We start from the raw sequence: 27,339 nt of genomic DNA, 5'->3' as shown, positions 1-27,339 counted from the left end.
TTGGACCTGGTCTGGCTGAAATCATTTCAGAGATTATGGGTGGAAATGGATCTTTCCTACCTCAGGACAAGAAAAATAGACCTAGGGGTCGACAAACTTCAAATTTTTGCTCCTTTCGCAACTTTTTGAAGCAAAAGTCCTCATTCCTCTCTAAACCAGACCAATCCAGGTCCACTTGGAAATCCAGTCAGTCCTGGAACAATGGAAAACAAAACAAAAAGCCTTCCGCTGACTCTAAATCAGCATGAAGGGTCTGCCCTGATCCGATTTTGGATAAGCTGGGGGCATACTTTCTCTTTTCTATCAGGCATAGATACGCGATGTCCCAGATCCATGGGCTGTGGACATTGTATCCCAGGTTTCAAAATAGGATTCAAGTCTTGCCCTTCAAGAGGCAAATTTCTCCTGTCAAGATTATCCTCAAACCCGGTAAAGAGGGAGGCCTTCTTAAATTGCGTAAAGGGACCTTTCCTCCTTGGGTGTTATTGTACCATTCCCTGTAAAGGAATAAGGTCTAGGATTCTATTCAAATCTATTTGTGGTTCCCAAAAAGGAGGGAACTTTTCGTCCCATCCTAAATTTAAATTGTTTCAACAAGTTCCTAAGGGTCCCGTCCTTCAAGATGGAAACTATTCGTTCCATTCTTCCCTTGGTCCAAGAAGGTGAGTTCATGACGAACATAGACCTGAAGGACGCGTACTTACATGTTCCCATTCACATGGATCATCACCAGTTTCTAAGATTTGCCTTTCTGGACAAGCATTTCCAGTTTATAGCCCTTCCATTTGGTCTTGCCACGGCTCACAGAATTTTAACGAAAGTCCTGGGAGCATTATTAGCAGTGATCAGATCCCAGGGAATTGCAGTGACACCCTATCTAGACAACATCTTGGTTCAGGCCTCATCTTTTCAACTAGCACAATCTCATACAGAGATGTTGTTGTCTTTTCTACGTTCCCACGGGTGGAAAGTGAATCTGGAGAAGATTTCTGTAGTTCCTTCTACAAGAGTGAGTTTCCTAGGAACTATCATAGATTCCTTGTCCATGAAGATTTTCCTGACAGATGTCAGAAAATCCAAACTTCTTGCTGCGTGCCTTCCTCTCCAGTCTGCCTTTCGTCCAACAGTGGCTCAATGCATGGAGGTGATTAATCTGATGGTGGCTTCCATTGACATCATTCCTTTTTCTTGGTTCCATCTGTGACCGCTGCTGCTTTGCATGCTCGGTCAATGGAACGGAGACCATTCAGATTTATTGCAGAACATAAATCTGGACCCCCTAACAAGAGAATCTCTGTCGTGCTCGATTTCACAGGGTCATCTATCTCGGCGCACTTGCTTCCTGAGACCTTCCTGGGTGATTGTAATTGGGTGATTCAGGCTCGCAAACCTGTTACTCGCAAGATTTACCATAAGGTATGGCGTAAATACCTTTATTGGTGCGAATCTAAGGGTTTCACCTGGAGCCGGCTAAGGATTCCCGAATTTTATCTTTTCTTCAGGATGGCCTGGAGAAGGGTTTGTCAGTATGCATTCTGAAGGGTCAGATTTCCGCATTATCTATCCTTTTGCACAAACATCTGGCAGACTTACCAGATGTTCAAGCTTTTGTACAGGCCCTACTCAGAATTAGGCCTGTTTTAAACCTGTTGCTCCTCCTTGGAACCTTAATCTTGTTGTTCTTAAAGTTTTGCAGCAGACTCCATTTGAGCCAATGCATGTTGTTGATATAAAATTGTTATCTTGGAAGGTTTTGTTTCGCCTTGCTATTTCTTCCGCTCGCAGAGTTTCTGAGCTATCAGATCTGCAGTGTGATTCCCCGTACCTTATCTTTCATGCAGATAAGGCGGTCCTTCGTACTAAATTGGGGTTTCTCCCTAAGGTGGTGTCGGATCTTTTGTTCTTCTCATAAGGAACGTCTTTTGCATAACTTGGATGTTGTGCACGCTCTAAAACTTTGCTTACAAGCTACTAAAGATTTTCGTCAGTCTTCTGCCCTGTTTGTTGTTTTTTTCTGGAAAACGTAAGGGTCAAAAAGGCCCTTCTACTACTCTTTCTCTCTGGTTGAGAAGTTTGATTTGTTTTGCTTATGAGACTGCTGGACAGCAGCCTTCTGAGAGAATTATGGCTCATTCCACTAAGGCTGTCTCCTCATCTTGGGCTTTCAAAAATAAAGCTTCTGTGGAACAGATTTGCAAGGTGGCAACATGGTCCTCTTTGCATACCTTTTCCAAATTCTACAAATTTATAACTTTTGCCTTGGCTGAGGCCTCTTTTGGTAGAAAGGTTCTTCAAGCGGTGGTGCCTTCTGTTTAGGTCCTCCTGCCTTTTTTCTCCCTCCCTGTCCATTCTGTGTCCTATAGCTTAGGTATTAGTTCCCACTAGTAATGCTTACCTGATAAATTTCTTTCTTTCCGGACATGGAGAGTCTACAACCCTGCACTCTTTTTGATTATAATTCAGCAGTTTTTTTTTAGTAAACCTCAGGAACCTTTTCACCCTTGTGTTTCTTATTCCATTTGTGTTCGGTTGGATGATTGGGGATTATGGGTAAGGGAAGTTGCACTTAAAAGCTTTGCTGGGGTGCTCTTTGCCTCCTCCTGCTGGCCAGGAGTTGAATATCCCACTAGTAATTGGAATGATGTTGTGGACTCTCCATGTCTGGAAAGAAAGAAATTTATCAGGTAGGCATACATTTTGTTTTTCCCATCAGAGAGCTACTGTTTGGACAGAGGGATGCCTTTGGAGTATGGGTAGTTGCACAAGAACACCCTATGGGAGTTAGTCACAGGCCTGAAACAGGTGTAGACTCCTGTTGGTTCTACGTTATACTTTAGATTTAGATCCTCTGTTGTCATCTGTACATCACTTGATCGACTATCTACTGGAAGCAGTTTCTGCTGCTTATGGTAAGTCTAGTAGTATGGGTGCCTTTCAGGTAAATGTGGGAGTTGTAAATAAAAAAAAAAAAAAGCAAAGAAACTCTGTTGGCACTTGTTTAGCCTGTAGGCTATTAGTAGGTACTCACTTTTGGGTATATCATAGCCTGGTTATCATTATATAAGGACTTTTTAGGTTTGGGCATATTAGTACTTAGTGTGCGTCGGCTTATGCACGTGCCAGATTTCCGCGTCTTTATTCCTTACACTCATCAAGAGCGCCCCCACCGGTGCACTATTTGATGTTTTTCGTGCTTTTAGTCTGTGTATGCGTCTGATTATCAGCCTATCGTCGGGTTAGCGCTCATCCAATATTATATGGATATTTAAAACTCCTTACGTTTGCTTAAGCCTCTGGTGAAGGGGGTAATTTAATTACTTTCAAGAGCTGTTTTATTTGGGTGTGAGGTTGCTTTATTTACCCTACCTAATATTATTGCTTGTTTAAATCATTTTTTAAATCATTGTTTGTAATTTTCATTTTCTCATTGCCTGCTGTTATTTCCTTGTTTCTATTCAAATCTATTTATTGTTCCCAAGAAGGAAGAAATTTACAGACTTTTACACTTAACACCTTTCTCAGGTTTCCTTCTTTCAAGATGGGAACCATTCGGACTATACTTTTTCTTGTTCAACAGGGACAATTCATGTCCTCTATAGATCTGAAGGATGCTTATCTTCATATCCCTATTTACAGGGATCATCATCAGTTCCTAAGGTTTGCTTTTCTGGACAAGCATTTTTCAGTTTGTTGCTTTTCCTTTTTGTCTGGCTACTGCTCCCAGAATCTTTATGAAGGTTCTGTGCACTCTTTTATCATTGATAAGAGCTCAAGGTGTGTCAGTGGTTCCTTACCTGGACGATATCTTGGGACAGGCTCCAGCTTTACATTTAGCAGTATCTCATACCAACAAACTTTTATTGTTTTTTGAAGAGCATGGTTGGAAAATAAACTTTCCAAGAAAATATCTGTCCCCTCAGTCCAGTATTGCTTTTCTGGGTTTTAATTCCAAGGTTGTGAAATTGGGAAGCACACTTTCTCAAGTCGTCAATCCCTTCACCCAAGGAAATGGTCCCTTAATCTTCTAGAATTAGATTTGATGGCTTCTTGTTTTAATAATAAACTCCTTAGATGTTTTGCGAGGTTCAGGGATCCTCAGGCGGAGTTTGTGGATGCTCTAGTAGCACCTTGGTAGTTTCGTCTTGTTTACTTTTTTTACCTCTTGTTCTGTTACCAAGGGTAATAGCCAGGATCAAGCAGGAGGTATAATCAGTAATTCTCCAGCTTGGCTTCACATAACTTGGTTTGCAGATCTGGTGCAGATGTCCAGTTGTCCTTCATGGCTTCTTCCCTGCCTTACAACCTTCTGTCTCAAGGTCTGTTGTTTTTTGTCATGTTTTTTAAATCTCTAAACGTGATGGTTTGGAGATTGAACTCTTAGTTTTAAGACATAGAGATTTTTATGCTTGTCATTTTGGTTCAGGCCTGTAAACCTGTGACAAGGAAGATTTATCACTGGGTTTGTTTTTCCCTGGTGTATGGAAAATGGGTTTAGTTGCCACTGCTTTAGAATTCCTAGAATTCTTAAATTTCTTGAGGATGGTTTGAATAAGGGTTTATCCACTAGTTCTTTGAAGAATTAGATCGCTGCTCTTTATCTTGTTTCTCAAGAAGCTTGCAGGATATTCTGAATTTTATTTAGTTTTGCAAGTTCCTCCTTTTGAACCTAGGCATGTTCTGGATATTCAGTTTTTGTCCTGGAAGGTTTTTGTTTTTATTGGATATTTCTTCTGCTAGAAGAGTTTCTGATTTACCTTTTGCCTAAGGTGGTTTCTTCTGTTCACATCAATCGTGAGATTGTTGTTCACTCTTTTTGTCCTAATCCAAATAATTCTAAGATGTGGTCAGAGTTCTATTTTGCAGGCTACTATGGATTTTTTTTTTTTATAATCTTTTAGCTTGTTTATTCTTTTTTTTTTCTTGTTCCAGAAAGGGTCAGACAGATATTGTTGTTTCATAGCCTCTTGGTTAAAGTGTTTTTTTCATAAAGCTTACTTGGAAGCGGGACAGTTTCCTTCTAAATGGGTTTACTGCCCATTCTATAAGATCAGTTGCTACTTGCTTTTAAGAATAAGGCCTCTGTTGATTTTATTAGCTAGCAAGCCTGATTTTTGGTCTTCCTTACATATGTTTTCTAGTTAATACCATTTTGATGATTTTGCTTATTCTGAAGCAGCTTTTGATAGGTAAGTCCTTCATTTTTGCTTCTGCATTCTAAACAAACAAAACAAAAAAAAACACAAATTATCCAATTTGTTTGGAATAGTGTGCGTCTAGTCCCACCCCGATTACTCATGAACTCCACAGCTTGGGTATTCGTTCCTAGGAGTAATGGATCATGGATTCTCACTATCTTTATGAAGGAAAATATAATTGATGCTTACCTGATAAATTTAATTTCTTTCATGGTGGTGAGAGTCTTCTAGCCTCTGTCAATTTTTTTCCTGTAACTTTTTATTGCTCTTATTTTATTTTCCTTCTTCTTTTCTAGCTTGGCTATACATCAGGCTAGTTTCCAGTAAGGTAAGGAGAGGTTTTAAGGGCTCTTGGAATCTCGGGATCTTTGCCTCCTCATAGTGGCCAGGAGTATAATTCCCAGGGGTAATGGTTCGTGGACTCTCACCACCATGAAAGAAATAAATGTATCTGGTAAGCATAAATTTATATATATATTTAAAACTAATTAAGTCATTTAAATACAATTACTACACATAATATACATTTGCTGGTCATTTTGCACAGTGTATAGACTGCATTTATCTCCCTCTCTACTCGTCCCAGTTCAATTTCTACTCTCTGTGAGCGAGTAGAAATTATGAGCCATGTTATATTTTTTATTTTATTTTATATAAATATTTTGATCTGTAATTCAAGTTCACGCTTTACATTGGTTGATGTGTGCAGGAGCTTGTATATATCTGTTGGCAACTGGCCATAGTTGAAGTAGGATAAACATTATTCAAGAGGCTTTGCAAGGGGTTGTACAGAACAATGCATTTTTTATCCTAATGACCAGTTTCAAATACTTTTAATTTACTTCTATTATCAAATAGATCATTTTTTCTCTTGGTATCCTGAGTTGAAGAGTAAACCTAGGAAGGCTTAAAGGATCTTTTGAGCAAGCATTTGTCTTTAGCATTGTGTGGTAGCAGGGTTTGCAACAATCTTTGTAGTAATGTTATACACTGTCGCAAACACTGCTACCATAGAGTGCTACCGAAATTTTCACACGCCTGTGATCCTACTTAAAGGGATAGGAAAGTTAAACTTAAACTTGCATGATTCTGATAGAGCATGTTATTTTAAGACACTTTGAAATTCACTTCTATTTTCAAATGTGCTTTGTTCTCTTGGTATCCCTTGTTGAAAAAGAATACGCACATATCCTACACTAGTGCTTGCTGTTGCTAATTGGTGCCTGCACTCATTTGTCTTTTGTGATTGGCTGACTAGATGTGTTCGTCTTGCTGCCAGTAGTGCAATGCTGTTCCTAAACTAAATTGAAAAGTTGTTTAAAATTGTATGTTCTATCCAACTCATGAAAGAAAATGTTGGGGTTTCCTGTCACTTTAAATAAACTTTTCAACAAAGGATTACAAAACAAATTTGATAAGATGTTTAAAATGACTGAATAAAAAATGTTTCGCTTTGTCTTTACTGTCCCTATAAGATTGACAGGTGTGGAATTATTTGCTGTTCTGACTTGTAAGTCTCATGCGTCTTAAATGTTTGCATTCAATATTTTATCAATTACTCATTTTGGTAAATGAAATCCATTGTTTATTTTACCTGTCTGGCTCTGACATCAGATTGCTATTAGCTGATTAATATCATGCATTTAACGTAAGTGGAAAATGGAAGTCTGGGTGTGACCCAGTGATCCAGACTAACTTAACCCTCTCACAGCCAGTAGAATCTATCACAATATTATGTTCTACTTTATATACCAAATAAAAATGTTGTCTTTTTTGCCAGATTTACTGTTTTGGTAATAGTGTCCCCTGGGTTAGAACTCAATATTGCTCAACAAAGATATAAATATTTATGTAGGCTGGGTTCCAGAAAAAACATTATTCTTTAAAGGGACATTATAATGAAAACATAGAGCATGTATTTTTAAAGGGCCACTAAAAACAGTAGAATTGCCTATTCAACTGATACATAATAACAATACAAGGCAATAGCCTGTTTGCACATGTGCAGTTAAATAAAAAGATTTGGGGTAGCCCTGATTCAGCAGCTTAGCACTGATTCAGCTTAGTTAAAGGGACACTGTAGTCAAATATACACTCATGCTCTAACAATAGTATACCAATAAATAAATCTTTTTTCAAAGTACATCCTATTTCAAATATTTGTCGTTTGCAATATATCAGTTTTATAATTTTTACCTTTTTCCAAGCCCACGGATTTATACTCCCTAACTGTATTCCAATCCTGGAGGACAACTCCAGTTGGAACATGGCGACTAACGGACGCAAGGCGCATGTGTGACTACACGCAATGTCATCGGCAACGTCACCGTTTTAGGGCTAAGTAGACACTCTCTGTTGATCCAGCTTCAGATGAGTATGCTGCGCAGTGTGCGCATGCGTTATTTTCTCTGCTGTTTGTGATGTCGGTTTCTATTCCGCAATATGCGCATGCGATACTAATAGAAAACGATTGTGCATGCGTTTAATGACAAAATTGTATTTTAATTACATGCTAATACTGGGCATACGATTGGCCAGAATGTTATTGCTTAGACGGCCCACATTTGAGGTCTGGTTAACGTGACGTCAGTGACATAAAATAAAAGTTTATTTTTCGGCTAAAGGGAGCTTCGTTTTTGAAAATGAAAAGGTAGATTTAATTTAATTTATAATTTCAATGTTTAATGTTGGGTGAGTTTTGCCTAAGAACAGCTAAAGCTAGTAATCCTTTAATAAGTAATAAATTATTTAAAAAAAATAGATATATATTATATAACATTCTAATTTCCATTTACTATATATATATACAGATACCTCGTTTTATTGTGCTTCGCTTTATTGCACTCCGACCGAGAGCGGGAGCGAGCTACATTGAGTTTAATGGCGCAACCGGGCCGGCTGTGAGTAGACAGCTGCCCAGATGTGCTTAGGAAAAAAAACAGACCCGTTCAGTAGAGCAAGGAGCGGCGGACTGAAAACTGTACTTTATAATAAAATATGGCTGCAATATTTTGTTGTATAAAGTTTGCGCTAAGATAATGTTATATAATTCACTTTATTGCTATATTCACTTTATTGCGGTGGTCTGGAACCAAACCTGAAATATCTCTGAGGTCCGCCTGTATGTATGTGTGTGCGTGCGTGTGTGTGTATATATATATATATATATATATATATATTTATATATATATATATATATATATATATATATATATATATATATATATCTATCTATATATAGTAAATGGTTTCCTATCTTGGCTGTTTTTCCAAAACTAATAATCCACCTTAAGAGAGCAAATGACTAGAGTGACAAAGTGAGGGAGAGGGGAAAGCAACACACTAGTTCCCAGGAAAGTAGATAACCGTATTACGAGCCTATCTGGGAGAAAGTGGGAACAGGCACAATTTTCAGATGTATTTTACAGTAAAAGGCAGGAAAATAAATAATGAATGTAAATTGCAGTAACTTACTTTCAATAATGAAACATTTTATTTGTTGTTAAATTCTGAAATTAAACTTTCATGATTCAGATAGAACATTATATAGAACATTATATAGAACATTATATAATTTTCTATCGGTATCCTCCATTGAAAAGCATACCTAGGTAGGCTCAGGTGCAGCAATGCACTACTGGGTGCTAGCTGCTGATTGGTATATATGTTTTTTATCATTGGCACAACAAGAGAAGGAAACAAAATTTGATAATAGAAGTAAATTGGAAAGTTGTTTAAAATGACACGCTCTGTCTGAATCATGAATGAAAAGGTTGGATCAAGCAAACTGAGTAATATAAGTGTGCAGCTTTGTGTATTGTTTAAAGGGACAGGAAACCCCAACATTTTCTTGCAGGATTTGGATAGAACAGTTAACAACTTTCCAATTTACTTCTATTATCAAATTTGCTTAATTCTCTTGTTATCCTTTGCTGAAGGAACAACATTGCACTACTGTCAGCTAGCTGAACACATCTAGTTAGCCAATCACAATAGACAAATGTGTGCAGGCACCAGAAAATTGTCTTATCATGGACGTTTAATTTTGGCTTTCCTATCCCTTTAAGAGTTTCATGGCATTGTGCATATGGAAAATCCAGTTCTCATTGGATTGTACTTTTTTCTTTTACAGGTAGCAACAGTATTTTTGCCCCGGTGCTTCTGCCAAATTCAAGTAAGTTCATGATTTTTTATGTCCTCCTGTTTTAAATGAAAATGTTAAATATAAATCGATTTAAAACCAGTGTATGTATGCAGAGGAAGGTGCAGTGTGGGGACAGAAGAATACCCACACTCCCTCCTTGTCTGACTGAAGTGCAGGCCACCATACAACAGGGAGGCTGCAGCGATTCCTTTAGAGGAGGAGAACTAAGTTTGTGTGAGTGCTAATAGTGATTTGTGCAATGAATAGGTCATTAATAGACGTGAGCTTGTTGCATATAGCGTGTGCATTCCAAAGGGCATTTAGCGGAGATTGAGAGGGTTACGTAGGCTAGAGAATAGCAGAGGATTTAAAGACGGTAGATTCCAGTGGTCAGATAAACATAGATGGGGAGACAGGAGTGCAATGTTAAAGGGACACTAAAGTCAAAATTAAACTTTCATGATTCAGATAGAGCATGCAACTTTAAGCAACTTTCTAATTTACTCCTATTATGAATTTTTATTTGTTCTCTTGGTATCTTTATTTGAAAAGCAAGAATGTACGCTTAAGAGCCAGCCTATTTTTGCTCAGAACCTGGGTTGCACTTGCTTATTGGTGGCTAAATGTAGCCACCAATCAGCAAGCACTAGCCAGGGTCTGAACCAAAAATGAGCCAGCTCCATAGCTTACATTCCTACTTTTTTAAATAAAGATACCGGGAGAAGAAATACAAATTGATAATAGGAGTAAATTAATAAGTTGCTTAAAATTGCATGCTCTATCTGAATCATGAAATAAAAAACTTGGGTTTACTATCCCTTTAATTCAAATGATAGTGCAGCTCCATGTTAGAGAATATAACTGCATCCATACTGCAGCTTCAAGTGATGGCATAAAATGTTAGGGTCAGTATATTTTGAAATGTCCGCTTTTTGATACATTACAGAGAAAATGTCTTTAATGTTTCTGTAACTAATAGTTCTTACACTTGTGACATAATGGTCTGTGTTCCTTCCAGAGTCCTTCTTCAGTTCATGTAGTAGTTTGCATGGACTATATGAGGAGTCTCTCGTTCCACCTCCAAGGCCTCCACGACCTCCACCTAAGAAGTTTGATCCAGACACAGTCAGCCTTATGGTGTGTTGAGTATTCATCTGCATAACTGAGTACTTTGTGCCTATATTGACACGTTGAGATTGAGTTTTAACCAACAAAGGAGGATTATTCTGATAGTAGTGTTATTCAGTGTAAGCTAAGACCATTTGTGCCGGTGGTCAGTTATGTACATGAGTGTGTAATTATAGCAGTTATATGCATATGCATCAGTTCTAATGCAGGTAAAAAGTCCTCACAGCATAATTGTGTACAAAAGATATTCAAGGAGATATGGATTCAGGAATACAATTGGTAACACAGTTATTAAAGGGACACAAAACCCCTTTTTTAAGGATTCAAAGCATACAATTTAAAAAAAAAAAAAAGAACTTTCCATCTTCTTTTAACAAAGGTACTTAGTTCTCTTGGTATCCTTTGTTGAAAAGCAAGAGGCAGGCTCAGGAGCGTGCACGTGTCTGGAGCAATATATGGCAGCAGGTTTGCATGAATACTTTTAAAGGATTATAAAACTGTGCAATATGTAGCCTAAGCAAAACGTGTATATATTTATAAAGCTATTACCATTAAAACTCGCCTATTTTTACTTGAAAATTAAGCTTTGTTTTAGTTTTAAATGACTATTTCTCTTGTTAAGTGTAGTCAGTCCACGGGTCATCCATTACTTATGGGATTATATCTCTTCCCCAACAGGAAGTTGCAAGAGGATCACCCAAGCAGAGCTGCTATATAGCTCCTCCCCTCACATGTCATATCCAGTCATTCTCTTGCAACCTAACTAAAGATAGGTCGTTGTGAGAGGTCTGTGGTGTTTCTAAACTTAGTTTATTTCTTCAATCAAAAGTTTGTTATTTTAAATGGCACCTGAGTGTGCTGTTTGTTTCTCAGGCAGCATTAGAAGAAGAATCTGCCTGCGTTTTCTATGATCTTAGCAGACGTAACTAAGATCCACTGGCTGTTCTCGCACATTCTGAGGAGTGAGATAACTTCAGAAAAGGGGAATAGCATGCAGGGCCCCCCTGCAAACGAGGTATGTGCAGTAAATTATTTTTCTAAGCAATGGAATTGACTGAGAAATTACTGCTGATACCAATGTAATGTAAGTTCAGCCTTAAATGCAGTGGTAGCGACTGGTATTAGGCTGAGGAGTGTGTGTACACTGAAGTATTTTTCTAGGGAATGGAATTTGACTCAGAAAATACTGTTAATACTGAAGTAATGTGTGAGCCTTAACTGCAGTAAAAGCGACTGGTAGCAGGCTTATTAATAACACTTCATAACTTTTAAAATGTATGTTCAAAACGTTTACTGGCATGTTAATCGTTTTTTGTGAGGTACTTGGTGATAAAACTTATTGGGGCATGATTTTTACCACATGGCTAACTTTTGTTTCTGCATAGAAACAGTTAACTGATCTTCTCCACTGTTGTAATATGAGTGGGAGGGGCCAATTTTAGCGCTTTTTTGCGCAGTAAAAATTCAGTCACAATCTTCCTACTTCATCCTCCATGATCCAGGACGTCTCTAGAGAGCTCAGGGGTCTTCAAAATTCATTTTGAGGGAGGTAATCAGTCACAGCAGACCTGTGACAGTGTGTTTGACTGTGATAAAAACGTTAATTATTAAATTGTTATCCGTTTTTGGGTATTAAGGGGTTAATCATCCATTTGCTGGTGGGTGCAATCCTTTGCTAACTTAATACATTTACTGTGAAAATTTGGTTGCAATAACTAATTTGGTTCATTGTTATTTCAACTGTGACAGCTTTTTGTGCTTCTTAAAGGCACAGTAGCGTTTTTTATATTGCTTGTAAATTTATTTTAAAAGTATTTTCCAAGCTTGCTAGTCTCATTGCTAGTCTGTTTAAACATGTCTGACACAGATGAATCTGTTTGTTCACTATGTATGAAGGCCAATGTGGAGCCCCATAGAAGCTTGTGTACTAAATGCATTGATGTAACTTTAAATAAAAGTCAGTCTTTACATGCAAAGAAATTATCACCAGACAACGAGGGGGAAGTTATGCCAACTAACTCTCCTCACGTGTCAGTACCTTCGCCTCCCGCTCAGGAGGTGCGTGATTTTGTGGCGCCAAGTACATCAGGGAGGCCCTTACAAATCACTTTGCAAGACATGGCTACTGTTATGACAGAAGTATTATCTAAATTGCCAGAATTAAGAGGCAAGCGTGATAGCTCTGGGTTAAGCACAGAGCGCGCTGATGATGTGAGAGCCATGTCCGATACTGCGTCACAATTTGCAGAACATGAAGACGGAGAGCTTCATTCTGTGGGTGACGGATCTGATCCAGGGAGACTGGATTCAGAGATTTCTAATTTTAAATTTAAGCTTGAGAACCTCCGCATATTGCTAGGGGAGGTATTAGCGGCTCTGAATGATTGTAACACGGTTGCAATTCCAGAAAAATTATGTAGGTTGGATAGATACTATGCGGTACCGGTGTGTACTGACGTGTTTCCTATACCTAAAAGGCTTACAGAGATTATTAGCAAGGAGTGGGATAGACCCGGTGTGCCTTTTTCCCCTCCTCCCATATTTAGGAAAATGTTTCCTATAGACCCCACCACACGAGACTTATGGCAGACGGTCCCTAAGGTGGAGGGAGCGGTTTCTACTTTAGCTAAGCGTACCACTATCCTGGTGGAGGATAGTTGTGCCTTTTCAGATCCAATGGATAAAAAATTAGAAGGTTACCTTAAGAAAATGTTTGTTCAACAAGGTTTTATCTTACAGCCCCTTGCATGCATTGCGCCTGTCACTGCTGCGGCGGCATTCTGGTTTGAGTCTCTGGAAGAGGCCATTCGCACAGCTCCATTAGATGAAATTATGAACAAGCTTAAAGCACTTAAGCTAGCTAACGCATTTGTTTCTGATGCCGTTGTACATTTAACCAAACTTACGGCTAAGAACTCCGGATTCGCCATCCAAGCGCGCAGAGCGCTATGGCTTAAATCCTGGTCAGCTGACGTGACTTCTAAGAGGCTATTTTTGGGAATCTAAATTGCTTAATATTCCTTTCAAAGGGCAGACCTTATTCGGGCCCGGCTTGAAAGAAATTATCGCTGACATTACGGGAGGTAAGGGCCATGCTCTACCTCAGGACAGGGCCAAACAGTCTAATTTCGTGCCTTTCGTAACCTCAAGGCAGGAGCAGCATCAACTTCCTCCGCTCCAAAACAGGAAGGAGCTGTTGCTCGTTACAGACTGGGCTGGAAAACTAACCAGTCCTGGAACAAGGGCAAGCAGGCCAGAAAACCTGCTGCTGCCCCTAAGACAGCATGAAGAGAGGGCCCCCTATCCGGAAACGGATCTAGTGGGGGGCAGACTTTCTCTCTTCGCCCAGGCTTGGGCAAGAGATGTCCAGGATCCCTGGGCGTTGGAGATCATATCTCAGGGATATCTTCTGGACTTCAAAGCTTCTCCTCCACAAGGGAGATTTCATCTTTCAAGGTTATCAGCAAACCAAATAAAGAAAGAGGCGTTTCTACGCTGTGTACAAGACCTCTTACTAATGGGGGTGATCCACCCAGTCCCGCGGACGGAACACGGGCAGGGATTCTATTCAAATCTGTTGGTGGTTCCCAAGAAAGAGGGAACCTTCAGACCAATCTTGGACTTAAAAATCCTAAAGAAATTCCTAAGAGTTCCATCATTCAAAATGGAAACTATTCGAACCATCCTACCCATGATCCAAGAGGGTCAGTACATGACCACTGTGGACTTAAAGGATGCCTACCTTCACATACCGATTCACAAGGATCATTATCGGTACCTAAGATTTGCCTTCCTAGACAGGCATTACCAGTTTGTAGCTCTTCCCTTCGGGTTAGCTACGGCTCCAAGAATCTTTACAAAAGTTCTGGGCTCACTTCTGGCGGTACTAAGACTGCGAGGCATAGCGGTGGCTCCGTACCTAGACGACATTCTGATACAAGCGTCAAGTTTTCAAACTGCCAAGTCTCATACAGAGATAGTTCTGGCATTTCTGAGGTCGCATGGGTGGAAGGTGAACGTAGAAAAGAGTTCTCTATTACCACTCACAAGGGTTCCCTTCCTAGGGACTCTTATAGATTCTGTAGAGATGAAAATTTTCCTGACGGAGGCCAGGTTATCAAAACTTCTAAATGCTTGCCGTGCCCTTCATTCCATTCCACACCCGTCAGTAGCTCAGTGCATGGAAGTAATCGGCTTAATGGTAGCGGCAATGGACATAGTACCATTTGCGCGACTGCATCTCAGACCACTGCAATTGTGCATGCTAAGTCAGTGGAATGAGGATTATTCAGATTTGTCCCCTCTACTAAATCTGGACCAAGAGACCAGAGATTCTCTTCTATGGTGGCTTTCTCGGCCCCACCTGTCCAAGGGGATGACCTTTCGCAGGCCAGATTGGACGATTGTAACAACAGACACCAGCCTTCTAGGTTGGGGCGCAGTCTGGAATTTCCTGAAGGCTCAGGGATCATGGACTCAGGAGGAGAAACTCCTCCCAATAAATATTCTGGAGTTAAGAGCAATATTCAATGCTCTTCTAGTTTGGCCTCAGTTAGCAACTCTGAGTTTCATCAGATTTCAGTCGGACAACATCACGACTGTTGCTTACATCAATCATCAAGGGGGAACCAGGAGTTCCCTAGCGATGTTGGAAGTCTCAAAGATAATTCGCTGGGCAGAGTCTCACTCTTGCCACCTGTCAGCAATCTACATCCCAGGCGTGGAGAACTGGGAGGCGGATTTTCTAAGTCGCCAGACTTTTCATCCGGGCGAGTGGGAACTTCATCCGGAGGTCTTCGCTCAACTGATTCATCGTTGGGGCAAACCAGATCTGGATCTCATGGCGTCTCGCCAGAACGCCAAGCTTCCTTGCTACGGATCCAGGTCCAGGGACCCGGGAGCGGTGCTGATAGATGCTCTGACAGCCCCTTGGGTCTTCAACATGGCTTATGTGTTTCCACCATTTCCGATGCTTCCTCGACTGATTGCCAAGATCAAACAGGAGAGAGCATCAGTGATTCTGATAGCGCCTGCGTGGCCACGCAGGACCTGGTATGCAGACCTAGTGGACATGTCGTCCTGTCCACCATGGTCTCTGCCTCTGAGGCAGAACCTTCTAATTCAGGGTCCTATCAACCATCCAAATCTAATTTCTCTGAGGCTGACTGCATGGAGATTGAACGCTTGATTCTATCAAAGCGTGGCTTCTCGGAGTCGGTTATTGATACCTTAATACAGGCTAGGAAACCTGTTACCAGAAGAATTTACCATAAGATATGGCGTAAATATTTGTATTGGTGCGAATCCAAGAGTTACTCATGGAGTAAGGTTAGGATTCCTAGGATATTGTCTTTTCTACAAGAGGGTTTAGAAAAGGGCTTATCCGCTAGTTCGTTAAAAGGACAGATTTCTGCTCTGTCTATTCTTCTACACAAGCGTCTGGCAGAAATTCCAGACGTTCAGGCTTTTTGTCAGGCTTTGGCTAGGATTAAGCCTGTGTTTAAGACTGTTGCTCCGCCGTGGAGCTTAAACTTAGTTCTTAACGTCCTGCAAGGCGTTCCATTTGAACCCCTTCATTCCATTGATATTAAGCTGTTATCTTGGAAAGTTCTGTTTTTGATGGCTATTTCCTCGGCTCGAAGAGTCTCTGAGTTATCTGCCTTACATTGTGATTCTCCTTATCTGATTTTTCATTCAGACAAGGTAGTTCTGCGTACTAAACCTGGGTTCTTACCAAAGGTAGTTTCTAACAGGAATATCAATCAAGAGATTGTTGTTCCATCATTGTGTCCTAACCCTTCTTCAAAGAAGGAACGACTTTTGCATAATCTGGACGTAGTCCGTGCCCTGAAGTTCTATTTGCAGGCAACTAAAGATTTTCGTCAAACTTCTTCCCTGTTTGTCATTTACTCTGGACAGAGGAGAGGTCAAAAGGCTTCGGCTACCTCTCTCTCTTTTTGGCTTCGTAGCATAATACGTCTAGCCTATGAGACTGCTGGACAGCAGCCTCCTGAAAGGATTACAGCTCATTCTACTAGAGCTGTGGCTTCCACCTGGGCCTTTAAAAATGAGGCTTCTGTTGAACAGATTTGCAAGGCTGCGACTTGGTCTTCACTTCACACTTTTTCAAAGTTTTACAAATTTGACACTTTTGCTTCTTCGGAGGCTATTTTTGGGAGAAAGGTACTTCAGGCAGTGGTTCCCTCCGTTTAAAGTTCCTGCCTTGTCCCTCCCTTCATCCGTGTACTTTAGCTTTGGTATTAGTATCCCATAAGTAATGGATGACCCGTGGACTGACTACACTTAACAAGAGAAAACATAATTTATGCTTACCTGATAAATTTATTTCTCTTGTAGTGTAGTCAGTCCACGGCCCGCCCTGTCTTTTAAGGCAGATCTAAATTTTTAATTAAACTCCAGTCACCACTGCACCCTATGGTTTCTCCTTTCTCGTCTTGTTTCGGTCGAATGACTGGATATGACATGTGAGGGGAGGAGCTATATAGCAGCTCTGCTTGGGTGATCCTCTTGCAACTTCCTGTTGGGGAAGAGATATAATCCCATAAGTAATGGATGACCCGTGGACTGACTACACTAAAAGAGAAATACATTTATCAGGTAAGCATAAATTATGTTTTTTTATTTCAGTTGTGACGTTAGATAAGACAGCCCAAGAAAAAGGGCTGTTCTACTTGAAAAATGTGCCTCAAATCAAAGACTTCTTATATGCATATAGGGCTGCAACTAAAGATTATTTACATAATCGATCAATCGACCGATTATTTTTTCGATTAATCGACTAATCTGATAAAAAAAAATCAATAATTGTTTCCTATATTTTAAATAGAATCCACATACTGAGTGTTACAAATATAAACTTCAGACTAAAACTTTACATTAACACAACTTTTGTCCAATTTTTAAGCAGCATAGCAGTTTTATAATTAAAGGGCCATGATACCCAAATGTTGAAACACTTGAAAGTGATGCAGCATAGCTGTAAAAAGCTGACTAGAAAATATCACATCTCTATGTAAAAAAGAAAGATATTTTACCTCAAACATTCCTCAGTAGCCACATCCCATTGTAAAGGACTTCTAAGCAGCAAATCAGCATGTCTGCCCCGGGACAGCTAAGGGAGTGAGCTTTCGTGCTCATCTTATTTCCCTATTCAGTTTAAGGAAGTTTACTATGAAATCTCATGAGAGTTAAGTGACATCTCATGAGATCACAGTAAAATAGTTCATGACCTCAGAACTGTTGATGCTGATTGGCTGCTGTTTATTTCTTCATTTTTATTTATTTTTTACCTTCAGCTGGACATCAGCTGAAGTATAACTTTTTTACACAGAACTTACTCTGGTGAGCTGAGAAAGTTGTGAGGTAAAATATCTTCCTTTTTTATATAGAGATGTTCAGGTGATATTTTCCTGTCAGCTTTTTACAGTCATACTGCATCAGTTTCAAGTGATTTAGCATATAAGTATTATGTCCCTTTAAGCAAAACAAAACCAAAAACTGTTTGAAAAAGAGGTAGAACTTCCACCTTGGCAAGGGGCTTCTCAATAAAGTAACCCTTGACTTCATTCTAACATAAAAAATATCTTGAATATCTATATGCAATGGTAAATAACCAGCTATAAGGTTAGGTGAAAATATCTAGTCTGCTCTAAAAATAACAGATATATACTACAGGTTGAATCTGGTACATATCACAAATGATTAAAAATATAAAAAACAAATCAAAAGCGCTAAGGACTATATATCAATAACAGGACAAAGCCTTACAAATTTATTTATACAGTACATATAATCAGCAATAGTAAACGATCTGCTAATAATTGTGCAAACAGATAATAGTGCACATCAATTTAAATAACTCCCATCAATCTAGGGGCTAGGTGTAAACAACAAGCTTGGCACTATATCATGAAAAGCATAGTTCCAAATCACCTGATTTAATATAAACAATCCAAATGGTGACTATTATATCTGGGTTGCACATAAGCCAGGGGTAGTTGTAAACTTATACTGTCCTGAAAAAGTGAAAAGTAGACGTCTGTAGACGTCCTTTAGGCTAAGGACATAACCATAAATCACAATACCATGTGCAGGAGCTCAGTGGAGTGAAGCAGCTGCTGTTGTGCACAGACCAATTAATTGCAAACCAACTAATAGATTATGAGATTCGTTGACAACTATTTTCATAATTGATTATGACAATTAGTTGTTGCAGCTCTATATGCATATAATTAGTTGCCGTGTTTGCTCCTAACCGTGTGGGCTGTACTCTGATATAATTTACACGAGGACTGTTTTAACATTTATATGATTTTTCTTTGTAATAAAAATGATATATATAGATATTATAATGCTTGTTTATATTAGGAGCGATTCTGTCTTCCTGCGTGGAATACTTAGCAAAGGTTGCGCTGCTCCGTCACACTCACTGATCCTCTGAGGCCGCTGTAGCTGGGACAGTGACTTAAATACGTCACCGCCAATAACTGTGCAATTGCATCTTTTCCACGGTGTTGGAAAATATATTCTTTTTAATTGCAAAATGCTAAGAAAAATGGCTCAAAATTGATAATAGTATGTAATTATAAATATTAATTTATTATAACAATCTTGTTATTGCTGTAAACTTCTTTTTATTGTTTTGTATCCCTTTAACAAAATTAAATATTTGGAAAACTGCTGCCATCTAGTGCTTAAAAGAGTTCTTGCAAAACTGTTGCAATATAGTTCCCTAGACATGTGCACACTACCTACCTAGGTATTCTTTTCAGCAAAGAATAACATGAGAGTGAAGTCAATTAGAAAACAGAAGTACATTGGGAACTTTTCATTTTAAGTGTATCGTCTATCTCAGTCATGAAAGTGTTGGGTTTCATATCCCTTTAATACAGTTCCCAGTATCTGTTTTACCATATTAAAATACACACATATTGTTCAACATTTCCAGCCTGTCTTGGCCCTTTGTCATGACTTTTATTTTTCAACTCCTGTGAGTGCCTCTAACATTGTAATTATACATTTAGATCAATGAACACCTAGACAAGTTTGAATGATTAGGAAAATATGTTCTGCGTATAGAGTAATATATATATACAGTAGGGTCCATTATCACAATCTGCTTTTATTTCAATGTTTCTGAAAAATTAATTTGTTTGCTAAAATAAACAGTATTTCTCAAACAAAAATACATCATTTCCATGAACAAAAAGTAGAAAAATAAATAAATAAAAATAAGATAAAATAGCGCTCCATTTGTAATCTAGCCCTGAATTGACGCTACAGGAAAGCATTTATTGATTTGGAGATTTATTTTGAAGAAGGGATAATTAAAGCCCTTTTAAAAAGTGGATGTAAATAATCATATTAGCACAGACCCCCTGTCATTTGTAAAAGTGGGTAACAAATACGGGGTCAATTTTATTGATTAAGGTGTAATTGCAAGGGTGAAAATGTATTTTTAGAGGAAGCAAATATTCTTAAAGGAACATAATAACCCTGGAATTTGTTTTATACACAATGTTTTTTTGCATAGTAAAGCAACTTTGTAAAATATTTTTTATGATTTATTTTGCCCTCTTTTTCATGTAAATTAGGTCTAAAAATGGTGGCGTTTCTAATTCTCAAAACTTGAAATGCACATTGTAAACTTCTCAAGGCTTACCTGGCTACATATAGTTCACTAATTGGTATGAGCTGATAACAACTATAAAACAATGCAATTTGTGCTAATATTATGACTGGGTCTATCCTTGTTGTCTGCAGACTCAAGCCGGAATTGGCTCCTCCATAAGGCAAGTGGTGGGTGGAGTTTGGCTATTGAAAAATTATCGTAGCAAACAAGATGTTAATTTGATTTAAAAGATTTTAGAGGCCGACATGTTATTCTATACCAACACTACAGAAATATCTTGTAATTAGGTGTTTACGGTCTCTCATTTTGACTTAAGTGTTCCTTTAAGAATAGGTTTGCTGAAAAGAATTATAAAGAACATCTACAAATGATTGTTTTCAAACAAAATAGTAAAAACATTGTTACATTAAAAATAAAAACAAGAGCCTCAGAATAAAAAGTTTAGGCTTATGGACATCATTCCAAAACTTACAGAAAAGTATTGTATTGCGGCTTAGAGGTGTTTTGTATTCTTGTTTTCAAAGCTAATAAAATCAATAAGCTAAACCAGACTCGCCCATAGCTCCAGATTTGCTAGTCATTTCTGAAACAGGCTGTTTAGGTATGTTTTAAAAAAAGAGATTCAGAGACTTTCATGAAAGCAAACGATAGACAACCAAAGTGAAAGTAAAATATGCATACTTATTATTTTCTTCTATTTAATACAGGGAAGTTCCAGGTCAGATGATGAACCACCTGCCATTCCACCCAGACCACCTCAACCTCCAAAGATACACCCTCGAGTTCCTGCTTACACTGGGCCTTTTGATGGACCTCTTCATAGCCCACCACCGCCTCCACCCAGAGACCCTCTTCCTGATACCCCACCCCCTGTACCTTTAAGGCCTCCAGAACATTTTATAAACTGTCCCTTAAACCTACAGCCTCCGCCAATTGGACGTCTGCACAGAGACCAAGAATGGCTCCGGGAGGTCAGCACAGCCCCAAACTCACCCAACACACCCCCCAGTACTCCATCTCCCAGATCCCTTCGGCGTTGTTGTGGTCTCAGTGCTAGTCATAACAACCTTGCTCATGCACCAGCTCCTCCTGTTCCTCCAAGGCAGAACTCCAATCCACAGCTACCAAAACTGCCACCAAAGACTTACAAAAGGGAATTCTCCCATCCTCCTTTGCACAGACTGTCTTTGTTAGAAAACGCTGAAACTCCACAATGACCACAGCCATAATAGTCTTTGACACTGGAACGGGATCAGCAATGTATTATTTTTTCCTTTTTTATTATTTATTTGGAAAATATGGCACTGTATTATAGTACTTTAACAATAATGCTCTTACAATAAAGTGCTACTGATCAAAAGAGCAAATTAATTAAAAGACCCCTGAGAAAGAGAGCGTTTTCACACTACGGCCTTTTGATGTTACAGCAGCAGTAACTGCCTCAGGTAGCATTGTCTTGCCTTGGACCACAGTGCTTTCATGTTGCCAGTACAAGAGAGTTTTTTTTTGTTAGATTTTTCTGGCTTTTTTTTTTCTTTCATTGTAACCTCCTGATGCCAGATCCAATTGAATAGCAGTTTTATGAATTCAGCCAATTAATTTGGAATACTAGGAGGGTACATGTCATGTATATATGGAGGAACACTTTTTACTTTTTTTTTTTTTTTAATTTAAGCACTAGTGGCCTTTTTGTTTTCAAAAATCCTACAATGAACAATTAGTGTCACTGAAGACTTTTTAAAGGTCTTAACGTGTACCATCATTCCAGTTACCGCTTCTTTTGCAGCGAAGAGGAAGGGGCGATGCTGAACCCTGCCAATGTGAAAGGCATTAGAGATGAATATCAGCTTTTCTTCTTTTTCTTCTCATCTATCAACAAGCTTGGAAAGGAGACCAGTGGATTCCAATTGTAAATGAAGTGCACTACACATTTGTTCATAAAGAAGCACTACATTACATTCTGTTAACTGAAATCAAAAGACTAGTATTAAGCATGCAGCGTATTCTGAAATGTGCCTTTATTTTCATTCTTTTAGCTGGCAATCATAAATCATGAATGTACCATTATGTAAAAAAAAACACCAATTACTTTTCTGTATTTAAGGGAATAATTACACGTACAAATCTGATTATGAAATGACATTTGGCTTCCAAACTTTCTATACTATTGGACTATTGCATTGTAAAGCTTAAATGTAAAAAGCTTAATGAGTTGCTACAAGACCAATGGCAATATTATCCTTATTTTAAATGTCAACAAAAAAAGTGCAATTCTGTAAACAATTTATTATATATATATATATATATATATATATATATATATAATCCACATAAGAAATTAACATTTGAACATAGTTTTGTTGGCCCAAACTCCTCAAACACAATGTAAGATTCTTCCGAAACAGACTGACTAGAATTGCACTTCGTTCATATGGGTTTTTTTGCAGCATAGGCAGCAAATGAAAACATTAAATAAGTGTAATATATGGGGGGGATATATATATAATTATTGTCTATGGACTGCACCTCTTGTTTTGTTTTATAAGAGGTCTTGGTTGACAGAGCAAGGTAAGAAAATCTTCTGGTTGTTATTTTGCTGTGTCACTATTTTCCCCCCAAGTATATCGGCCTTTGCTAAATTAAAGCAATTCTTTGTTGCATAATTTTACACATTTGACCATAGTATGTTAATTTGTGTTTCTATCATCGTCAATTTTTACAGCTCCCTCCTGGCGAATGTCATCTATCTTGTGGGTTATCTTCTGCTTAATTCTGTATATGAATAGGACAATGGTTCATTCTAGTGGCAACCATGGCCACACTGACCTGAGGTGTCACATGATTTGTAGGATTCAAGCAGTGTTTGTAAACATCTACTAGCCACGTTTTATTTCCTGACCTGTGGCCTTTTACTGTGCTTTGTATCAGTGTTCTTAACAAATGTAATAAAAAAAACTCTTAGTCTTATTTGTTCTGGCTAATTTTATTTGTATTAAAAAAATCATAAGATTACCCACCTAACATTTCATCCACAGCTAGAGCAGTGATGGTATATAGGCCCCAGGAGTTTTTATAGATCAGAGCTTCAAGCTAAACCCAAGCTCAACTTGAGGCAGATTGCACTATTGTGCAAATGCTTGAGATACAGAACTCTGCAAACAAAACTGGATAACAGCAACCAGACGGACGAGGCCTCTACATACTGGAGTTATTGGAACACACCGGAGTAATGCTGGGTAGCAGGTGAGATGTTCTACATACTGGAATTACTGAACCCAAGTTAGGTGATAAGTCCTGCAGATAGGTTACTAGAAACAATTCCAAAGGGTGAAAACAAAATTGTGAACAAGACTCCGGCCAAAAATACACCACATGGTGAAACCAGACAAGGAGATCAGAAGTATAGAACAAGTAAGCCTACTTGTAGGGTCCTACCATCTGAATGTTGATGCAAAAAGTGATATGATATAGGCTAACTCATTCTCATCAATGAAAAGAGAGGCGCTCAACCTGGGAACGAACAATAGCATAATAGCTTGTTCTATAGCTAGTTACCACCCAAGAAGCAGCCTCTTTTTGCTCAACATGTGCCTTTCACAGAGAAGAACTTTCCTGAAGCATATCAGTCTGATCCTGACTCAACAGTACAGTCCAGCCCCAAAATAACAGGCAATCCCTCTCTAAACGAAACCGCAAAATCCCAGACGTACGTTTCGGCCTATTGTGGGCCTCGTCAGTGAGGTGCAGCCATATGCCTCTAGGCACACTGAGCAATTGGTCCACGTCTGGTTTCCCGCATCACATTTAGGGAGACTACCCTAAGTGTCATAACTTGCATAAATGAAAAGAGAGAAGCGCTCAACCTAGGAACGAACAATAGCATAATAGCTTGATATATGGCTAGTTACCACCCAAGAAGCAGCCTCTTTTTGCTCAACATGTGCCTTTCACAGAGAAGAACTTTCCTGAAGCACATCAGTCTGATCCTGACTCAACATTACAGTCCAGCCCCGGAATACGAGAGAAACAGCAAAACCCCAGACGTACGTTTCGGCCTATTGTGGGCCTCATCAGTGAGGTGCAGCCATGTCCCGCTAGGCACACTGAGCAACGAGTCCACGTCTGGATTCCCGTATCACACTTAGGGAGACTTCCCTAAGTGTCATAACTTGCGTAGATTCATCAACTCTCTAAGTTTACATAGACATGGGAGGAATTTGTCACTGATTTCTTTAAAGGTTTATTGAATCAAGGCCTGGTTAATAATTATAATTGAGGGGGATTTAGCTCAATTAAAATATAGGAAGGTGGATCTATGCATAGCCCACCTAGTCATGCGCCAAGGGTGACATCTTTTCTTTACACATTTTTGTGCGGCTTTACATCCTCAATGAGTTCCTCACACTTCTTCAGTGCAATCCCTCCCCCTGGCTTCTGTTTTCTTTTGTGATACTTCCTCTCTAAAAAAAATCAAAATATCTTGGCCCTCCCTGGTAATAATTACCAGTGAAAAACCCTCACCCCCAAGGGGCGTGGACAGAACCGACCACTCCCCTAGTTTCCTGTATGAAAGTAACTCCCAAGCACCACCTCTTCCTAGTTCTGTCCAGCCACAAGGTGGACAGAACTGGGAATCTCTTCCAAAACTGTGTTTCTGAGTATGTTCCTACTTGGCAGTGATTTATGGCACCAGGGCATTTTTGCCATGTATGCAGGTATCTGCATTTATGCACCCAATAAGTCTTTGGTTTCAGGCCACTGGTTTGGTGTGCAGCGGTAAGCCAGCAGGGAGTCAGAATGATATTCTACCATGGCTGTGCGTTAAAGAATCAGCCTTCTGATGAATTTTCTGTCTGTTTTTACCTTGGCTGTGCTTTAACCGTTTAGCCTCCTGATGCATTTACTGTCTATTTTTTCTGAAAGTTAACAATCTTTTTAACTTTTTGCAGATTTTCAGAAAATAAAACACTTTTCTCTGACAAACTATGTACTAGTTATTTTAACATTTATGCTGATTTTATGGTTTCCACAGATCTAGTAAGAAGGGTTAATCTGATCATGTCAGACATTAACTTAATCTTTTTGTTTTTTAAAAAACTTATATGGTTTTAAATAAGGAATGTTTCTCAGTTATTATGCTTGACATAAATATGGTTCAAATGATTGTAACACCACTGAAAATGTGTTTATTTTTAAAAAAATAGTGTTTTCTTTCATGTAATTGGCAAGAGTCCATGAGCTAGTGACATATGGGATATACAATCCTACCAGGAGGGGCAAAGTTTCCCAAACCTCAAAATGCCTATAAATACACCCCTCACCATACCCACAATTCAGTTTTACAAACTTCACCTCCTATGGAGGTGGTGAAGTAAGTTTGTGCTAAGATTTCTACGTTGATATGCGCTTCTCAGCATTGTTGAAGCCCGATTCCTCTCAGAGTACAGCGAATGTCAGAGGGATGTGAAGGGAATATCACTTATTGAATACGATGATTTCCCTAACGGGGGTCTATTTCATAGGTTCTCTGTTATCGGTCGTAGAGATTCATCTCCTACCTCCCTTTTCAGATCGATGATATACTCTCAATTTACCATTACCTCTACTGATAACTGTTTTAGTACTGGTTTGGCTATCTGCTCTATGTGGATGGGTGTCTTTTGGTAAGTATGGTTTTTATTACTTAAGACACCTCAGCTATGGTTTGGCACTTTATGCATTTATATAAAGTTCTAAATATATGTATTGTACTTATATTTGCCATGAGTCAGGTTCATGAATTTCCTTCTGCAGACTGTCAGTTTCATATTTGGGGAATATAAACTTTTTTTAAAGAAATGTATTTCTTACCTGGGGTTTAGTCTTTTTTTCAATTGACTAATTCTTGCAAATTGCGGGCGGTATTAGGCCCGCGGGTGTGTCAAATGCTAAACTTTATTGCGTCATTCTTGGCGCGAAAATATTTTTGGCGCGAAAAAATACGTCTGACGCAACTTCGTCATTTCCGGCATCATACTTGACGCCGAGACCTTTTACACGGTTGCGTCATTAGTGACGCGAGTGTGTCATTTCCGTTTATTTTTTGCGCCAAAAAAGTTTGTTACGTTGTGCGTTATACTTGGCGCCAAACTTTTTCATTATTTCAATACCCCATTGATGTTTGCCTCTTGCCTTTTTCTCTATCAGAGGGCTATGCTATTTGCATTTTTTCCCATTCCTTAAACTGTCGTATAAGGAAATAGATCATTTTGCTTTATATGTTGTTTTTTCTCTTACATTTTGCAAGATGTCTCAATCTGATCCGGCCTCAGAAGTTTCTGCTGGAACATTGCTGCCTGACATCGGTTCTACCAAAGCTAAGTGCATTTGTTTTAAAATTGTAGATATTATTTCGCCGAATGTCATTTGTAATAGTTGTCATGATAAACTTTTACATGCAGATAGTGTATCCATCAGTAATAGTACATTGCCAGTTGCAGTTCCTTCAACTTCTAATGTGCATGATATACCTGTAAATTTTAAAGAATTTGTTTCTGATTCAATCCTGAAGGCTTTGTCTGCATTTCCACCTTCTAATAAACGTAAAAGGTCTTTTAAAACTTCTCATTTAGTTGATGAAATTTCAAATGACCAACAATATAATAATTTATCCTCATACAGAAGATCCTTCCTCAGACATTGACACTGACAAATCTACTTATTTATTTAAAATAGAGTATATGCGTTCTTTATTAAAAGAAGTGTTAATTACTTTGGATATTGAGGTAACCAGTCCTATTGACATTCAGTCTAATAAACGTTTAAATGCGGTTTTTAAACCTCCTGTGGTTTCTCCAGGGGTTTTTCCTATTCCTGAGGCTATTTCTGATATGATTTCTAAGGAATGGAATAAGCCAGGTACTTCTTTTATTCCTTCTTCAAGGTTTAAAAAATTGTATCCTTTACCAGCAAAATCTATAGAGTTTTGGGAAAAAATCCCCAAAGTTGATGAGGCTATTTCTACTCTTGCTAAACGTACCACTATTCCTATGGAAGATAGTACTTCCTTTAAGGATCCTTTAGATAGGAAGCTTGAATCTTACCTAAGGAAGGCCTATTTATATTCAGGTCATCTTCTCAGACCTGCAATTTCTTTGGCTGATGTTGCGGCTGCATCAACTTTCTGGTTGGAGAATTTAGCGCAACAGGAATTGGATTCTGACTTATCTAGCATTATTCGC

General features: G+C 38.8%; 1 protein-coding gene across 1 annotated transcript in view; it reads left to right on the top strand.

The window, feature by feature from the left end:
• SOS2 (SOS Ras/Rho guanine nucleotide exchange factor 2) overlaps nt 1-23,086 on the top strand; it is a 355,579-nt gene extending 332,493 nt beyond the window's left edge. Inside the window, exons 21-23 of the mRNA XM_053697641.1 lie at nt 9,328-9,369; nt 10,358-10,476; nt 20,827-23,086. Of these exons, the coding sequence (XP_053553616.1) occupies nt 9,328-9,369; nt 10,358-10,476; nt 20,827-21,336 (671 nt within the window). The 3' untranslated portion in view covers nt 21,337-23,086. The remainder of the gene's footprint in view (nt 1-9,327; nt 9,370-10,357; nt 10,477-20,826) is intronic.
• Nucleotides 23,087-27,339: the final 4,253 nt, after the last annotated feature.

The sequence above is a fragment of the Bombina bombina genome, chromosome 1 (assembly GCF_027579735.1).
Source record: "Bombina bombina isolate aBomBom1 chromosome 1, aBomBom1.pri, whole genome shotgun sequence".
Taxonomy (NCBI): Eukaryota; Metazoa; Chordata; class Amphibia; order Anura; family Bombinatoridae; genus Bombina; species Bombina bombina.
This window is presented reverse-complemented; position numbering and strand designations above follow the sequence as displayed.